The sequence below is a fragment of the Pleurodeles waltl genome, chromosome 2_2, assembly GCF_031143425.1.
Source record: "Pleurodeles waltl isolate 20211129_DDA chromosome 2_2, aPleWal1.hap1.20221129, whole genome shotgun sequence".
NCBI classification, from domain to species: domain Eukaryota; kingdom Metazoa; phylum Chordata; class Amphibia; order Caudata; family Salamandridae; genus Pleurodeles; species Pleurodeles waltl.
Window position 1 is genome coordinate 338,856,569 of NC_090439.1, and position 20,194 is coordinate 338,876,762.

Genomic DNA, 20,194 nt, shown 5'->3' on the forward strand with positions numbered 1-20,194 from the left:
CCCAAAAGTTCAGGCAGTACCTTCCTACAATGATATACTAAGACATAGCTGGCTCTCTTTTTAAAGGGAATAGTAGTGTTGATGGTTCACATAGATGGATACTCATATAAATGTTCTGATCAATTTTCAATCTAAACCTTTTGTTCATAAATATAGGCATAACTAAAGATTAGACCAGAGTTCTGCATACTAGATGAACAATTTCCAACACAGGATTCAGCATCTCTTTTGCTTACTCCTGGTCATGCCAAGACACGTTTCTTTTTAGTGGAAGGTGCAGGCTCCTTCAAGCTTGTGTGGATCCTCATTTTTCTTGCAGTGAACAAGTTTTTTTAAAAGATGATCTCTCCTGCGGATCTGATGGCCTTGAAGTATCAGGAGTGTGAAGTGAATGAGAAACACCACCTGCACCAGCCAGAAGAGAAGCAGGGCATGATGGACCAGCTGTCCCAACATGATACTTCAAAGGGGTCAAAGATGTAACATAGGATTGTCTAGTACCAGACCCTAAAGTAAGAGTGAAAATGATGGCAGCAGTAGCAGATGCAAGATCTATGTTTTTTTTTTTTACAGAAGTTACACAAGAGAAGTTATAGGGTACCATTGCAGTGTTCCTCACAAAAATGTCTGCATAATCCTGAAACACATACAAAAAACATTGAGAAATGGCATGGAAAGCAGAGCTTCTGGCGATTGTGGACTTCAAGAGGGTCTCTGCTCAGTTTCAAAATAGCAGTCTCTAAGGTTTCAGAGGCTGACTGTCTTGTGAGGTAGGTTGAAAGTACATAGGGGAATATTTATACTTTTTGGTGCAAAACTGCACTAATGCAGTTTTGCATTAAAAAGTTTTGCACCGCCTTGCACCATTCCTGAGCGCAAGCCGGGCACCATATTTATGGAATGCAGCAAGCCGGCGCAAAGGGTGGGCTAGCGTAAAGAAAAAAAATGACGTTAGCCGGGTGAGGGTGGCGGTATAGGAGAAGGTGGTTTTGCACCAAAAAATGACATTAGGCAGATTAGGGTAAAACAAAATGACTCTAACCAGCCTGGCATCGTTTCTGATGTAAAACCATCCACACCACATGACTCCTGTCTTATAAAAGAGAGGAGTCATGCCCACCACCTCAATTCCCAGCACAGGGGACCAGTGTCCCCTAGGCATGGCCACTGCACCCAATGCCATGTAGGGGGTCCATTTCAAGGTCCCCTATAGTACTTTAAAAAAGTAAAATAAAATACTTACCTGTACTTCCCTATACTTACCTGAGATGGGGTCCCTCATCCTCTGCTGTCCCTCTGATGTGGGTGTTGGTGTCCCTAGCGTCTGGGGAGGGCACATGTGGGCTTATTCCATGGTGTTCTACCATGGAAACAGGCCCACAGGTCCCTTAACGCCTGCCCTGACCAAGTTGTTAAATAATGGTGCAAAGCAAGCTTTGCACCATTATTTGACCCCTCCTCCCCCCCATGCGTGATTTCAGCACAGGTGATAAATATGGTGCTAAGGCCATGGAGTCATTTTTTGCACTGGAACGCCTACCTTGCATCTCATTGACACAAGGTAGGTTTCCACATCTAAAAAATTACTTTAACTCTATAACTTTGGCGCTAGATGGGTCTAGCACCAAAATAAAAATATGGAGTTAGTTTTGCACCAAATTTGCGTTTAAAGAAATGACGCAAATTCGCTAAAAGCAAGCATAAATACACCCCAAAGTCCGTAAGGAAACCTGTCTCAGTGTTTTGGATCACCTCAGCTTGCTGGTGACCACACTTGAATAAACTGCTTTGAAAGGAAGCAGTGCCAAACTTAAAATTCTTGCCCTAGCACATCCTACAGCAAACACAGCAGCGAAGCCACTACACATAACCAAATAATTCCTTGTGTGCTCATGCAGTACTGAATCAGTGCCTAAACTACATTTAGGCTGTATCACATCTGTAGGTTTTATGGGTGATACATGTGCTGAACCAGAGTCTTTGCATTAGGCAGTAGAAACAGAGGGCCAGCTGAAGTGTAAAATCTGAGTGCACCTCAGAACTACTCATGCTGTAAGGAGATCATGGACTGAAGGGTCTCCTACTGTTGAAGGGTCATGGAAGCAGTGCGACCTTTAAGGCGGAGCTTGTTCAAGCCTCTGAAGATGATCTGTCTGCTCTGGAAAGTACAGTTCTCCATGGGCTGATATTTAAGGGGAGATATTGATTTGCCTTCTGTGTATCATCTACAAAGACATGCCATTACATAAGGCCAAATGCATGGAATGATTATGTCACTGGAGAAAAAGGAAATAATATAAGTTGCAAAAAGACACATGGTGCTAAGGCTCAAAACACAATAAAGCCTGTGGATGTATTCACCATGATCTCGCTACTACGAGAACCACTGTACTTGAAATGCTGATGCTGTGGTGTAAGAGCTAGTTAGGTAGACTGACAAAGAAGTCATCAGAAAGGAAGTGAAAACCTTCTACAGCACTGAAAGAGAACATTTATTTACCCAGTTCTAGATTGACTCAGCAGAGAGCACCATGAAATGACCTGATCCTAGTCCCGCATTAGCAAAAGTAAGAAGTGTGTGAAGGAAAGACAGTAAAAGTGAAGATGTGCTGAAGACAACACTGGGTTCAGTTAATAGAAAAGTTGCTGGTAAAATGCCCTTATGCTGGTGTACCACTTCCAGAGTTTATAGTCCCTAATTTGTTTCTTCAAGCTTTGTATGATCGTCAGTGTTTTTTTCCAACAGTTATTGTAAGCATTAAGTAATTGTAAACATTTTCAGTTTCTTTTGCCTAGCCAGATACAACCACAGAAAAGGTGATAGAAGGAATGCTTGCAAATAGTCTAAATAACTGGCACTTGCTACAGGTAAAATGTTAATGCACTGGTTTGCCAGTCTAGACAAAGTTCCAGGTTGTGCAAGTCAGTACTGACCTTGTGCTTTGTGGGAATACTTCATCCTTAACAGCCAGGCAGGAACTCTCCAGAAGGGAACACAATCAACTTTGGATCCTAAGGCACAGTGACCAAGAGACCTATGTCTGGATATAGAGTTGGCCACTTAGGATGTTATATCTATCACACAAAAGGTGATGGGAGGAATGCTTGAAAACCGTGTAAACCAATGACAATCACTCACACTACAACCCATAGTTTTTGCCCACTGTGCTCTTGTAGAGATAGGAACTCCTTATGCAAATCAGCAATGACCTTGCTCCTTGTAGTAACAGTCCATTCCAAACTGCCAGGCGAGGCTCCTTCGATAAGAGAACAAGAAACCACAGGCCAGTTTTGGCCTTGTCACACTTTATTACTGAGATATAGTTTGTTTCAATGGCACAGGGATCAAGGGACCCCTGTCATGTGCTTACTGTTCCACAGAAGCTTCTACTGGAATGGCCAAAACTGGTCTTGAGTTGCTTGTGGTCTGGCTCTGAGAGGACCTGGCAGTCCGGGCAGTACTGTTCTTATTGGAGCAGGTCCATGGCTGATTCGCATATGGCTAGGTCCAGTATGAGGTGACACGGTGAGCAAAAAAAAAACACAATGGACTGGAATGCATCCTTGAGTAACTACCAATGGCTGAGATTAATTACAGAATTCCACCCATCACTTTTTTTGCATTCCTCATTGTGATGCCCTAAGTGTGACGAGTATTCCCAGTTATGAGTCATATGCCTACTGTGTCACTGGAATCAAGCTGCACTCTACTGACAAGGCCCAAATGGGTGGAAACAGGTCTGGGGTTGCTTGTGTTCTCGTTCAGAGAGGACCTAGTCTGACAGTTTGACTGAAATGGTCCTAAGGAGAAGGACCAAGGTTGTTTTGCATAAGGCTGGTTCCTGTCTGAGGTAGCATGGTGGTTAAAACAAAGACTGGATTTCACCTCAGAACAATTACCAGTGGCTCAATCCGCTCATAATTTTTTGTTTTACTTAGTGCAACACCTTAGGGTTGACATGGATGTCCAATTGTGGGCTCTTTAATCTCTGTGCCTTAGGTCTGAAGCTGCACCCTACTTACAAGATTTGAATAGGTTGAAACTGGTCTTGGGTTACTAGTGTTCTGTTCGAAGAGGACCTGGCCTGTCAGTTTGGTCTTCTTTATTGGAGGAAGACCAAAGTTGGTTTGCATATGGCTGTGTCCTACCTGAGATGGGATGGTGGAAAAAATTATGGACTGGGATGCAGCCCTGAGTAATAATCAGTGATTGCAGAATAATTCCAGCATTCCAACCTTCATTTATGTATTCCTCATTACCACATTTAAGGCATATATTGTGTCCAGAATATGCAGCTCAATAAGCTGAATGCAGCACACATAAAAAGATGAAAGAGAGGAGGAGAAATAAAGACATTTCTACTCGTTATGTCTCTTTTGGGGAGGCGTATCTTTTTGGCGCATTCCCAGGTTTACCTGTTCCTGTAATTCGGAGAATGTGTCACAAACCATGAATGTTGCATGAGAACACCCACGCAACATCCATCAAAATGCCTCCCTGGTACAGAGTAATACAAAACAGCGACTTGTGCTAAGCTACATTACTTGAGATTTATGAAGACATGCAGGGCTATGCAAGGTGGCTTCATATATCTCACTTTTCATTTGCTTGGCTCTTGCACCATGGTGTGTAGTGCAAAAGTGATGCAAAGGAACTTATAAATATGCCCCTAAATGTCCAGTCCAGGTTTACATTGGAGTATTTTTGACTATATTGTGCTTATTTTATATGTAGGCAATTTGGTATTGGAGTATTTTTGACTATATTGTGCTTATTTTATATGTAGGCAAGATTGTGGACAATCATTTTCAGTTTCCTTTTCAGATCCCCTTACTGAATGGTCTGATTTAAAGAAACCAGGCTGAGTTGACCTTGCTACACAATTATGCTTATTGCTCACTCGTTGGACTAATTTGTTCTCCTCATTCTAGTTTCTTACTCTGAACTCTAGTAAGGACTATCTCTGCTCGTTTTGTTGACTGGCTTGGTGTGATGGAGGGGGATGTACCTTCTCAGTAATGCAGCAGTCATTAGTTTGCCCATTAAAAGAAGATACATATTTAGTGCCATATTTATGAGCCTCTAGTGTCGCAGGAGCATCACTTTATGTGACGCTCCGGTGGAGCTATGCCCTGTACCATATTTACAAGGTGGCTTTAAACCACGTTTTGTGGCTGAATGCCAGCTTGTAAATACAGCACCTCCACACATAGTAATTTGCTTGGAAGAAGCTTGCAATGGGTGTTGCTGTGGGCATGCCACAGCAACACTCATTGCATGTTGACGCTGCCCTAGATTTATGTGTTTTCGCCAACCTAAGGCAGCGCCAAAATCTAACGCCACCCCAGGGGTGCCATTAGCAAGGCACAACGAGTAGGAATATTTTTAGTCCTCCTCGTTTTTTGCTTTTTCTATGTGTGCTGCATTCTGCAGCACGAATAGTAAGAGCAAAATGACAGAAATGATTGTTTATGTGCGGGAAGGTGCCCCTTCCTGCACAGAAACAATCATATAAAAATGACGCTTTGGCACCGGAGTGTCAAATCGCCATTAGTGATTGTTCATGTGAAGGAAGGGACACCTTCCCGCACATAAACAATCAAACCCCTCTACACAGGCATCCTTGCACTATGGTGCAAGGATGCCTCTGTAGGCTCTAGGCTGCTTAATTTAGCACCAGAGCAGGGGTAACCGCCGGGGTGCACCCTATTCTATTAATTATGGCACATCCTGCTTTTCACACAGCGCTGTGCCACTTTTTAGTAAATCTGGCCCTTGATGTGTAGTCTGAATTCCAGTCCAGGTTTACTCCAGTTAGCACTTGACTATTTTTGGTTAATTCTTGTTTATTTTATTCCTGGGTAAGATTGCAGACTATCATTTCCTGTTTCCTCTTCAGGTCCCCTTCCTATTTCCTATTTATGGCGATCAGACTGAGTTTACCTTTATTGCAATTTTGCTTGTTGCTGACTGATTGCTCATTGGACTTGTTGGTTCTCCTTGTTCCAGTTTTGTAACTCCAAACCCGTGTCAGGACTACCTATGCTCGTCTTGTTGACTGGCATGGTGTGGTGTGTGGTGAAAGTTTATTTCTACACTCAGACTTTTTTCCCTTCTCTTTTGTATGTACTTTTTATTGTAACTGTTGGCTATCTGCTGCAATGTGGAGCCTGAGATTTTTACTGGCAGTCGAGGGCCTTAGCTTCATGTTAAGAAGATACCTTAACCATCGTGGAGAAACCAGCTCTTAAAATTTTGCCTGCCACCTCTGTCCAAACAATGGAATTTCATGGACTGTTGGGAAACATACTAGAAAACATAATGCCTCAAGAAGTTCCACAAATCAATCTGAGTTCAATCTTATCGTACTGAACTTTTGACCACAGTCACAGAAGAATCTGTGCCAAATACGAAAACGGTAGACAACCAATTTGTGTTGCACCTTCTTATTTTTTCTTTGTGTGTCATATTTTAACAGGTATTTTTCTCCTTCAATTCTACAAGTATTTACTGTGTCATGTTGCATCGGAGCTTAAGCCAACCTACCCATCAGGGTAAGCTTTGACTTACTGTCTTCACTAACCTGAGAGTTAAGTGCGTAATGAGAGTAACATGGTTATCTAACTTGAGTGAAATAGTGCTGTGGGTCCCCCAACATCAGTGATAAATTACAGTACTGGTTTGTAAAATGTCATGTCAGGCAAAAGTAGAAAAAAACAGATTTTGCCCAACCTCTTGCTAACCAATTGTGACCCGAATGCTGTTTTGGTTCTTATAAATCAAGTAAAATTAAATCAGATCCTGTGAGCATAGATGAAAAAAATTGATTCTTTGATTCCTTAACAAGAGATAGCTGTTCAAAATTCTGTGTCTATAAACTATGAAGATTCCTATTTAGAACAGCAGCTTACATTAAACTTTGTTTACATAGGTCGACTATTATGTAAGCAGATTTTGTTGTCAACTATGCACAGTGCATTTCACCTCTATGCTGAGAATTGTGTCATTGCTTCACTACGATTGCCACGTCCCATTTACATTTAATAATACATGCACTTGACACTTTACTGGAAGACACACACATGGATATTTCGATGCAAGGATAAATTCAATTTAAATAAATAACACATTGGCGTGGCTACGGGCGTCAAGATGGCGGTCGCACTCTGAGAGTGTCTGCACCCCTCCGTCATCCGCCCAAACCCACTGCCGCACCGATCCTGTTTTTCGTCCCAACCGGGAATCGAAGGGTAGCTCCTGATTCCAGGGGACCACAATCCGGAGTTCGGGGGAGCCTGGGTGCCGTCGGGAGGCGGAACCATCATAAAGCCTGAGCCGTGCCTGAGGTGGGGGACGCCCTGTGCGGACTCCCGAGCAAAGTCAGCGGGCCAGGGCCTGCCGGGGCCGCTGGGGTTGCGCCCGGAGGCACCGCACCCTCCCAGCACACTCGGGGGGTGTGCGGCGAGTGGCCACCTGGGAGGCCGTTGGGGCCAGACCTAGATGACCCCCGGGGCTGTCGGGTCCGGGAGTGATCGGGGACGAGGACCCAGTCGCCTGTGCGCCGTCGGGAGGCGGCACAGGCCAAGAAGGAAAGAGGCCGGGAGGGTGGCGCTTGGAGATACGCGCGCTCCGAAGCCTCAGAGAGTCTACGCTGCACGAAGCCGTGCGGCGAACGATCGGGCCTGGTTCTGGGGCTCGGGGGTCTGCTGGCTCGGGCGCTGACCGCAGGCCGGAAGCGGCCCCCCTCTGGAGTCTGGCCGCCTGCTCCGCGCCCGGACTGCAGGGCGTTTGGACTGCCCCCGCTCCGACACAGCGAGCGGGAGCAGAGGAAAGATAAGAAGACGAAAAGGCAAAGAGGAGCAGCAAGGGCCCAGGGCCCACGGCCTCAGGTGGATCCTCGCCCTGGGCCCCTGGGCCTAGCGGCTGGCCGGGGCCTGAGTCAACTGGTGGGCCCCACCCGGATCACCCGGATCACAGCTCAGCATTGTGGGGGGCACAGAGAGAGAATCCAGGGACCCCCCTACTCAGGGACAGCGGAGACACGGTCCCGGGCTTCTGAGAGAGGTGAGGCCTGGGGCGACCGGGGGACCCCCTCAATCCACATCCGGAGGGGGAGCGGGTGCCTGGAATCACCCTGAAGCTGTGCCCCATGGTGATACGGGGAGAACATCAAAGACGCCCGGCGGGGGATCGTCGCCCCGGGGGAACACGATAGCTGGCCCCCCGCCCGGAGTAAACGGTTTGGCCTGGAGCCACTCGAGGGGAAAAAGAGACACGGGACCCCCGGCCACGGCTGAGCCTTGCCCCCACTGAGACGTAAATGCACCTGTTCAACCCCTCGGACAGCATGGGCAAGGACAGAGCCTCCAGACAGGCGCAGCCGTCCCAGCAGAGGATTGATCAATTTACCGCGCCGACGGTCCCTCGAGCCGGAGGTGGCACTCCACCTAGTGACCAAGCCGCAGACGGGGTCAGTGCTATCCTTCTTGCAATCCAAACCTCACAACGGGCAGTGGAAACCAAGACTGGGGATGTGAGAGAAGAGATGGGCCTTGTGAGACAAGACCTTAGAAATGCTGTGGGCCGAATCACAGAGGTGGAAAGCCGCGTTTCACGGACAGAGGATGACTTGATCGACCTTAGAACCAAGGTGGCCCAGCTACAAACTCGGACTGGCGAACTCCACCGTAGGGCGGAAGATGCTGTAAACCGCTCCAGACGCAACAACCTGCGCCTCGAGGGCGTCCCGGAGGGTGCTGAAGACGGCAAAGCTACCGAATTTCTGGAGAATTGGATTAAGTCATGGATGCCAGAGAACTCTCTCTCACCATGGTTTGCGATAGAACGGGCGCACAGGGCACTGGCCCCGCGGCCCTCACCGGGCGGCCCTCATAGACCTATGATAGCACGCTTCTTCAATTTTAAGGACCGTGATGCTATCCTCAGAGAAGCCAGGCGCTCCCCTGACCTCCTTTGGGACAATTAGAAAATTCTGATTTTTCGAGACTATACTCGCGAGGTTCAAACTAAGCGTCGATCATATGAACATGTGAAGCAGAAACTGAGAGCGATGCAACTTTCCTATATGCTCCCCTTCCCAGCACGCCTGAAGGTAATCCTCGCCGGTAAGGCGCACTTCTTTGATTCGCCTGAAGAGGCGTGGGACTGGCTGACAGAAGAAGGTATCGGCAACCGAAGGGGCCCACCTGGTACATGTGAGGGACCCCGAGAAATACGTCCAGACACACGAGCTGACACGCGGAGAGGTCGGAAACGTACCAGATCCAGATGGGGAAGACTGAGGAGCTCCAATGCCTGAGCAGATGAAGACACGCGTCCTGTCCTGGTCCCACCACCGGGGGAGGGACCGGTAGACCACCCCGGGGATCGAGCCTCGGGAGAAGATCAAGGGGGCGATCACCTGAGCCAATCCCCTGAACTTGGTTGACATCAGCCCTACACGTACTGAACTCCGGTCTGCTGGGACGCACCAACTGAACCGGGTGTGATCCCACATAAGTGGAGCAGGGTCACATTCACGACAGCACTACGTTGTGCACCCCAACAACTTTATTAAGGGTAGGGGTTTGCCTTAGTTAATTGCAATTGATCCGACGTACAGGAGGGGTCCACCACTCCACTCGATGGCAGTCTACACGGCTGTGTTGCCCCTGTTGGGCATTAGGGCGGCAGATGCTTCAAACGTAGAAATATGGGGTGGGGGGAGGTTGGGGGGTTCAAAGCTCACGTTAGGGCTTAGTGAAGTGGTTATGTTAAGTTATTATTGCAATACCTACGCCTGTCACATAGATCCTTTTCAGTCAACGCGCCCATCTCTGGGTCCCTTGTTAGGTCCCCGACTACCCACCATGCAGTCATGGCACAAACAGTTCACTCACTAACTCAGATTCTCTCATGGAATGTCAACGGCCTCCTAGATAAAATTAAAAGATCCGCAGTGTTTAACACTTTGTGCAGATATGCCACCACAGTGGTTCTGCTGCAGGAGACACACCTACTCGGAACCAAGTGCCCCATTCTAGCACGGGGGATTTGACAAGGTTTTCGATGCAGCCTTCTCGAGGGGCTCCAGGGGAGTAGCTATCCTGTTCCATCGTTTGTTACCCATGGTGGTCACCTCCACGCATTAAGACCCACAAGGTAGATTTGTAACGGTGACCGGTACATTGCACGGGTCACCGGTCAACTTCGTATGTGCATACGCCCCCCCAGCCGGCTTCGATGCCTTCTTACTAACTCTCCGCGGGACGCTTATAGGCCTCCCGCAGGGACTCACTCTTATCGGTGGAGACTTTAACGCTGTCCTAGACCCTAAACTAGACGTATCCGGACCTATTTCCTCCACCTGAGCCGGGCGCGCAACCAATTTAAACAGATGGAAAACGGGACTGGGGCTATGTGAGGTGTGGAGGACATGGCACCCCAGAACACGGCAATACACACACACCTCAGCAGCCCACCATTCTCAGGCAAGAATTGACCTTGTGTTTATGCCTGCCCTGGACATCTCTAAAGTCACCGGCGCTGAGATATTACCTCGAGGAGTCTCAGACCATTCCCCAGTACAAATCCGAATAGGGGACACAGCCCTGAATCAGTGTCCAGTGTGGCGCCTGAATGCATGGTACCTGCAGAATAAGGATTATACCCTTGAAATAAGGGATCACCTTACCCAATACTTCGATCAAAATCTGGGGTCCGTACAATCCCTGGGCACAGTTTGGGAGGCATGTAAAGCCACACTTAGAGGCTATGCTAAGCACCGCGTGTGCGCCCGCGAACGAGCACGAGACCTGCAGGTGACAGCCCTCGAGTCTAAAGCCTTAGCCCTGGAGCAGTCTGAGACCACCGCCACATCAACATCCGCTTTAAGACACCTAACAGTGATTAGAGAAGAGATAAAGCAGTTAGTGCTTGAGGCCGCAAAACACACCTGGAGGGCGTCAACGGCTCGCGTGTACGGATGGGGTGATAAAAATGGCAAACTCCTGCACTGGTTGGCCTCGCGCCCACTAGCCGACAGGATTATCCCTGAGATCACAGATGAGACGGGCTTATACGCGGTGCGCACCCACCCACTAACTGAAAGGGAGTCCCCCCTTCTAGACGATATGACCCTTCCCACAATCCCATATGCGACCAGGGAGATCCTGGATGAAGCCATAACCCTGGCCGAAATCACAACAGCCATATCCGCTCTAGCGTCAGGCAAAACACCTGGCCCAGACGGCTTCCCGTCTGAGCTTTATAATAGATGCAGGGACATTTTAAGCCCCCACCTGCTCAACATGTTTGGCGAAGCGGAGAGGATTAGCCGTTTCCCCGCCGGAATAGACCAAGCCACAATAGTGGTGATCCCAAAGACCCAACCGCCATCGCGGGACCGCTCGGCTTATCGACCTATCTCCCTGCTGAATGCCGAGATTAAGGTGCTCTCTACATTACTTGCTGCCAGACTCAGGGTAGTGCTTCCCTACTGGTACACCCAGATCAGTGTGGCTTTACGTCCTCTACCAGCACCAGACACTGCATTAGGAGACTACACGTCGCTCTGGCCCAACGCGGCACATTGACAGGTCCCCTCTCGCCCTTCTTCTGATAGACTTTGAAAAAGCCTTTGACACAGTGGATTGGTTGTACCTAGAACATGTTCTAATAAAGAACGGACTTGGACCCAAATTCCGGGGTCTTGTAAAACTGCTTTACTCCAACCCAACCGCTCGTGTCCAGGTAAACGGGGTGACCTCCGACCCATTCCCCATCCGTCGTGGGACCCGTCAGGGATGCCCTTTATCGCCATTACTCTTTGCCCTCGCGATCGAACCACTGGCCAAACTGTTGAGAGAGGACCCATTGGTAGCAGGCTGGGCATGGCCCATGGGCCCAGAAGACCGGGTAGCACTGTATGCGGACGATGTTCTCCTTTATCTTTCTAATCCAGCAGTGAGTGGCCCGCGTGTCTTAGAACTCATGGACCTCTTCTCACAGGCCTCGGGACTAACACTGAACCCCAGAAAATCCCTGCTGATCTCTCTACACCCCTCTAGAGACTGTGTAAGCTGGCAAAAAAACATCCCAATCCGCCGCAACAGTTTTAAATATCTGGGGGTCCACATAACTCTGCTCCCCGAACTAACATGGGAACTAAACATCACACCGCTCCTTAAGAAGTCCAAAAAAGATCTTCAACGCTGGCAGAATCTTCCACTTAACACACTGGGGAGAATAGCATTATACAAAATGATGATACTCCCCAGATTTCTATACCTGCTGCAGAACTTCCCGCACCCAATCCCCCGGAAAGGGTTCAATGAAATCGAGACAATGGCGCGACAATTCCTGTGGCACGGTTCCCGCCCCAAATTATCCCTTGTTACATGTCAGAGAGACATTTACGAAGTGGGACTGGGAATGGCCAACATTTATTTCTATTATCTGGCTATGCGCCTACTAGTGATTAACGACTGGCTATCGGGAGGTTGGACCGACCCCGCGTACAGATTAGAACTTCAGACGATGGGATACAACGGGGTTTTCAATGCTCTATACGGAGGTGTGATCCCACAAACCATCCCCGAGGTGACCAGGCTGGTTCTCACGGGTTGGCGACCGGCACAGAGGGCCACGGGGTGGTGGTCTTGTCTGACACAGCAGATGCCTCTTTGGCAGGGGAAGTGGTTGAGGGAGGTCTCTGCGCTGGAGGGTTTCCGGAAATGGGACATGATTGGGATATCTATACTTGGCGACATCTGGGGTGATTCGATCCTTTGAGGAGCTTCAGAAAATACACTCCTTAAACAACACCCAGTTTCACAAATACCTACAGCTCCGACACGCTCTATTAGTACATGTACAGCCAGGGGACGACATCCCAGAGTACAGTCCACTGGAGGCAAGGGTCATGATGGGATACCTAAACAAAGGGGGAACCTCCCAGATCTACCGATCTATCCTCACTAATACATCCCCCCCTCGAGGAGCTACGCCAGAAATGGGAGGGCTGGGTGGGTCCCATAGAGGACGTAGAATGGAGAGAAGCATTAATGGCCCCTCGAACACTAGCCATATCCACACGATTTCAGTTGTTGCAGACCTTTTACCTACACGCAGCCTACCTTACCCCTAAGAGACTCCATCGGGCTAATCGTCAACCCACAGATGAGTGCCCCCGTTGTTCCCAACTGGGAGCCGATTTTTTTCATATGGTCTGGACCTGCCCAATTATAGAGTCGTATTGGAGGTCAATTGTGGGGGAGATCTCCGAGGTACTACAATCAACGGTAGAGATTTCCCCGACACCACTCTTGCTAGGGGCCATGGGTGAGACAGGGCTAAATAGAGCGAATCGAACATTCCTGGGAGTGGCCTGCCTTGTGGCAAAAAGAGATATTATGTCAGAATGGAAGGCCGTAAAGGCGCCGACCATCACCAAGTGGAGACGAGGAATGGACTGGTGTGCAGGGTGCGAAAAACTAGTATACGAGGCGAGAGAGTGCCCTGACAAATACACTAGAGTGTGGGGGACTTGGGAGAGTTTACTGACCACTTGAACAACCTAAGACAATAGAAATCTCCAAGCAACTTCCCTAAACCAAAAATCACCCAAAGGGTGAGGGGCACTGCTACCTGCAATCCTAGCTCTGTTGTGGTTAAGGGGCCACACCCATGCCACAAGAGGTGAAGAGGGCCCACCCCCCACACCCATGCGACAAGAGGTGAAGAGGGCTCCCACCCCCCCCAGAAATTGTGACTACAGGGATTATTGATCCCGTGCTGTAGAGATGAGATCAAGCTCTAATAGCTACACCAGACTTCATGGAGCCCAAAGGGACCAAAGGGACGAGTAAGATGGAAATGACAGATTACTTATTCAAGAAGGCGTCAGGGTATTGGTATTTGTATTCACTGTTACAATGTATCGTCATTGTGTTTTCTTGTGTTTTATTGTTCTTCTCTACAATAAATAAAAGCTCTTTATAAAAAATAAATAAATAAATAACACATTTGAGTCCATTAACTGTTGGACAGAGGAGCACAGACAAAAACGTTTAGTCGTTATAAATGTTAAAGCTCAGACGGCTGACGTTTTAAAAGGCAAAGAGAGGTATAGGGAATATGAATATTTTAAGCTTAAGTAACAATTATTCAGTTAGTGTTGTTTTAGAATTGGTGGTCAAAAAATCAAGTTTACTACGATTGATGGTGGAAACACCAAAGAAGTTGTTATTATTCACATTTAGTTAAAAGGGAATAGGTAAATCTGTATAAGGCTATCTTGATTAATCTAAGCCACAAGATATTAGTGGAAATGGTTTATTTAAGCCACTGCTAAGGCTGTGGATATCTGTTTCAATATGTTTGCATCTAGAAGTACCCCTATATCTTTCAATAACATTATTTTTCACTTATTTTTCAAGCAATCCATAAGTATGTGTCATATAAAACAAACTAGGAAGACAAGAAGCATTCAGAAAAAGTGACTAGTGTAACCTACAGAAAATGCAAGAGAAGCACAAAGTTTGGATGCCTGTCTGCCCGCCATTAATCACATTCTAAACCAATATCATGAGTATAGCTAACCAGATAATGTATTTTTGCAATGGTTATTTGGCAGCTTAATGTTATTGTACAGCATTTACAGAAAGCAAATTCACTAGGCAGCCATAACAGTACTGCACGAGAAGCACTGCTCCAATAAAAACTTGAAAGAAAGCACCCAATGCATCTATAGGTAAAGCACGGCAGAGGAGAAATAACTTGTACAGGCCAATTAACATTTAACATTGTTTTGGTTGTAAATGATAAATGCTGTACTACAGCATATACCATCAGGTAAAAATAACTAGCAGCTAGGTCCCTCAAACTGAGGCTTCCCATCCACCGGGTCAGAAACCTTGGTGTTAGAACGCTGCGGCTTCTTTTGTGTGTAAGGAAAAGTGGCTGCTGCCTTCTCCAGATTGGTAACATCTTTAGAAAAAGTTCCCCTTTGCCTGTGTTTTCCTCGCTTAAAGCAAAGCCCTGCTTCTTATTTACACTAGAATCAGAAGCAGGTACAGGCTGAAACTAAGTATTAGATGGCCCAGCAGCCCTGCCACCAGCGTGCACATTCACCACAAGGCACTCCTTCACCAGAACTGTTTCATGAACAACCTTCAATGGTTTCTCCTGTGTTTCTTGCCAAACATCCTGCTTCAGTTCACTGGCGCTGGATTCCCCTTCACTCTTTGACTCAATCTTCTGTTAGAAAATGGGAAAAAAGGTCAAAAGAATAAGTATGGATAGATGGCTAAAAGTATCAATTATTTTTTTGAACAGAGCTTCAAACTCCACTTCTGACATTTCTAAGAGAAAACTTCCTGTTTTCACGTTTTCAAAGGTATGAAATTAGCACCAGCTTTCTGCCTGTTAGTGGGAATTCTTGCTTTGAAAAACATTATTAGCCAGTTTTCTGCATCACTACCACTTTTCTTTGAATACATAAATCATTAAATTGACGTAGACCAGATTTTTGCACAGTTTCCCCCCAACTTCTGACAAGCTCTAAATGAGAGGCAGAGCTAATTTAAAAATCGTTACCATATTTTCATGCATGTCATTCATGCATTCTATGCAAGACATTATCTTGCACTACAGATTAAAACAAAAGTTTCTTTAGCAAACAAGAGTTGAATTAAAGTACATTAGCATTGTCGTAAATGTTCTCGGTGTTCAAACACCAGGTTACAAATGATACAGAACAGACAGACAGCTTTTACTTCAATGCCATATTCAAAATAAAAATTGACAGAACTTTGCCAGCATCTGGCTAAAATGTGGCAGGCATGGCTTTACCCTTAATTTATTTATATCTCAAAGACAAAATGTTAAGAGTTAAAATGTCTGCAGACCTTCAACGTTGCCTAAAGAAACATCTCTAGCATTAACAAAATGTTATTTCACAGAAGCTATAGATGTGCATACAAAGAGAAGAGTGGCTGTGTGTAATGTTCGCACCTCCTATCTGTGTACGTATTACAGTTGAAGATAGCATCGTCATCATCTTACTGTTGGTAGTACAAAGGGTGTCCAACTGGTGAGCATGCAGCCACAAAGAATGCAAATAGTATCATATGAAAAACATATGGTGCTTGCAAGTTCAAAAATACACACCAGGGCACACCAAATACATCCAATATGCTGTCATGTACGTCAATGATGATTCCAATTCGAAAAATGGTGTGTAGACATGTTTATTGTTCATCCAAAAGTATTCCATATGGCAGTATCCATCATGCATCATGAGGAAAAAAAGGCATGATAGTGTCCATCATATATCCAGAGGAACAACAGCCAACACGTGTTTCGTCAACATGACTTTTTCAAGGCAAAGCAAAATAGGAACCAAATGTCAAGTGTGTCGAAGAACAAAGTTCTTGTGCACCAATACGGCTTGTTGATGCAAATCTTGATACCAGCAAGTAGGATTCGGGTGGGTATAAAGGAAGGCAGACACGAACATGATAAGCCTCAGATAAATGTGGGCAGATTTTGTTATTTCAGGAAATCTCATCCTGTCTCTCAACTTCCCAGTGTCTATTTGTTCTGCTGTTAGCCTGGAATTCCTACTTTTGGGGGGAAAAAAAGGTTTTGCCCCCCCACCCCCTCCCAAAGGTGGTCCCTGTCAGATCCTAGCACCCAGCTTAGGCGGACAGGGTATTCCTACCTTGTCCCTTTCTGAGTTTTTTTTAAACGTTTCCCTTGGGATTCAGATGAGTCGAGCTCCAAGATGGCTGCCAACACTTCCTGGTTGAAGTGCTGGCATCCAATCAGATCTCAGCATGAGATCTGTCTTGATCCATGGAGAATTCATGTCCCTAGATATCTACATTTATTTTTTCTTTAATAACTCAAAAAATACTGAACGGATTTACACCAAATTACAAAAAGGCTTCTTTCCGGACCAAGAACAAGCTTTCTGCCAAATTTGGTGTATTTACGTCCAGCAGTTCGGGCTGTAGTCATTCCTAAAATCCCTATGGGAAATCGCATGGGGAAAACTCATTTTAGGACCTCCCCTTTTTCTCAGACCCGCTTGATGAATCACCCAAAACTTTTCACGTCAACAACTGAATTGATTGGCACACTAGTTTTGAAAATTTCGTGAAGGTTCCTCAAACAGCACCAAAGTTATTACGAAAACAAAAACAAAAAACACTTTTCCTATGGAAATTAAATTCTAACTATATCTACCTACAATAGGTGATATGTATGTGTATATATATGCAGTTCCATATTTCATTTAAAATGGTAAAGAAAACGATTTTTTTATATTTAGTTCTATTTATTTTGATTGTATTTATTTCTTAAAAATGTAGATTAACTTTACTTTTGCTATTCTAATTTTATAATGTATAATGTGTTTGAAAAAGTCTTTACTTCTGGTTCTCATACATACGAATGATTGAGTGAAACTATGGAGTTTAGAGTGTATGATGTTTAACTATAGTAATATTTTAAAAATATTACTATACAGTTTAGGTTTTCTTTAGGAAATAACTAGCTTTGTTTTAGATGATATTCCCCTACACACTACTTTTGTCATTTTTGTTATACGTATAGGAAGACTATGGCCCTCATTCTGACCTTGGCGGGCGGCGGAGGCCGCCCGCCAAAGTCCCGCCGTCAGGTTACCGTTCCGCGGTCGAAAGACCGCGGCGGTAATTCTGACTTTCCCGCTGGGCTGGCGGGCGGTCGCCTTCAGACCGCCAGCCAGCCCAGCGGGAAAGAGGCTTCCACGATGAAGCCGGCTCGGAATCGAGCCGGCGGAGTGGAAGCTGTGCGACGGGTGCAGTTGCACCCGTCGCGTATTTCACTGTCTGCGCAGCAGACAGTGAAATACATGTAGGGGCCCTCTTACGGGGGCCCCTGCAATGCCCATGCCAGTGGCATGGGCACTGCAGGGGCCCCCAGGGGCCCCGCGACCCCCCCTACCGCCATCCGGATCTCGGCGGTCCGACCGCCGGGATCTGGATGGCGGTAGGGGGGGTCGGAATCCCCGCGGCGGTGCAGCAAGCTGCGCCGCCGCGGAGGATTCAATGGGGCGGCGGTACACTGGCGGGACCCCGCCAGTGGTGCCGGTCCGACCGCGGCTTTACCGCCGCGGTCGGAATCCCCATTGGAGCACCGCCGGCCTGTCGGCGGTGCTCCCGCGGTCCTCCGCCCTGGCGGTCAAAGACCGCCAGGGTCAGAATGACCACCTATATTACTGTAAACAATATTTTTCACATAGTATTTATGTGCCTTGATAATTCTTAACACAATATTTTGTCATGGAAATGTACTAGATATCTATTTACCCAGGCAGTAAATAAGCAAGAGGAACAGTATAATGTGTGAGCATACTTTGGGGAAGAGTACAAAGAGCCAACACTTTAATCAGAACGCTTGTGTACTTTAAAAACACAAAATAACTGAAAATACAGGATAACAAGATAAACATGAATGATCAATTAACCTATTCAGGAAACAATAACGGACTAATGGAAAACAAAATAAGAAAAGTTAAGTTACACACGGCTACCTATACATCATGCTACATATTCATCATATTCCTTGGGTTTCCTCACACAACAACCACTGGTCCTGGTTACAAGGTTCTGATCTTTGCCACTGGTGACCTCCATTCGTTCCCAATCAACCCACTCCAGGTCAATGCATTTCATCACTCTCCAAATACTTACTTCTTTCCAAGCTGTAGCACAATGCTGTTCCTTTTCACTTCAGTCACACACCTGTGATTTGACCACTTGGACGTAAATGCCTTTCTGAACATCTATTAATTACTTGCATCATGTCCCCTCCAGACACTTCCTTTTCACTCCACTAATCATGTCATTATAGTGATTGGCATATTCACTTTCTACAGCAACACTTCAGAGTCTTGCCAAATCACACTCCTCAGCTGACATTCTGCCCAGCCATGCAGTAGAGACTACTGCATGTGGTGTCCCTCTAGAAAAAGAAAGGGGTTTCCTCAATCAACTAATAGTTTGTGGCCCTGTAACTTGATACCAGTTTATGTACCTTGTCACTCCTGCCCACAGCATTATGCAAGGCAAATTGCACAAGCTCAGCCATCACTCTATTGAAATGCTCTACCAACCAACTATTATGGGGCGGGGACACTGCCTTTATGTTCTGCTTCATATTCTGCTTCATTCCATATTTTACTAACAACGTCTTAATCTCTTATGATACAAACTAAGCTTCATTATCTATCACTACTTCCTATAGGCATCCCTCTCTCCTAAAACATTCTGCACAAAAACACATGTCATTTGTGGACTTTATGTTCTTCAAAAACTTTATCTCTGGCAACTAGAGGGAATAACAACATGAAAACAGAATGGCAGGAAATAATGCAGTGTAACCATGTATGTAGCCCCTAGAGGGCATGGTGCCTTACACAGTTTCAGGCCTAGCATGCCTACTACAATACTATTATAAACAAGGCCCATAAAACACAAACTACTCCCAGCTATAAAACAAAAGCTCCAGCCATGAAAGAACTTAATAAGAAACTGGATGGTGGGAGAGGTTACTGTTTTGCAACTCCCAAACCTAGTGTAGGGACCCAGAGATGCTTTGGACAGAAAAAGTGAGCTGTGCTGAACATTTTGATGGTGGTCCCTTTGTCCTAGAACCACCTCACAGCAAGTTATGGGCAAAAATGTTTTGTACAAGGAATGCCCTGCAAAGTATTATGGGTTGATATTCGGAGTGCAGGGATTATGGTAGTACCTTAATTGTAATGCTCAGAACAGCCCCTAGAGGACACTATACTAAAAATAGCATTTGTAAGAAGCACGATCATGTAAACCATATAGTCAACCCCTAGAGTGCCTAACAACATGAAAACAGAATGGCAGAAGGCAATGTAGTGTAACCATATATGTAGCCCCTAGATGGCACAGTGCCTTACACAATTTCAGGCCTAGCAGGCCTACTGCAATACTATTACACACAAGGCCCTTAAAACACAAACTACTCTCAGCTGTAACACAAAAGTTCCAGTCATGAAAGAGCTTAAAAAGACACTGAATGGTGTGAGAGGTTACAATTGTGGGGTCCCCCAACATAGGGTGGGGACCCAAAGATGACCTATATAGAAAGAGAGCATCATGCTGAACAGGT

The 20,194-nt window shown here is 46.3% G+C and overlaps 1 protein-coding gene across 33 annotated transcripts in view; it reads right to left on the minus strand.

The window, feature by feature from the left end:
• The window catches only part of EPB41L3 (erythrocyte membrane protein band 4.1 like 3), an 826,134-nt gene that overhangs the window by 37,621 nt on the left and 768,319 nt on the right, over window positions 1-20,194 (minus strand). For all 33 annotated transcript variants that reach the window (XM_069219822.1, XM_069219821.1, XM_069219820.1 and 30 more), the window contains one exon: window positions 15,173-15,259. In XM_069219822.1, the coding sequence (XP_069075923.1) occupies window positions 15,173-15,259 (87 nt within the window). The remainder of the gene's footprint in view (window positions 1-15,172; window positions 15,260-20,194) is intronic.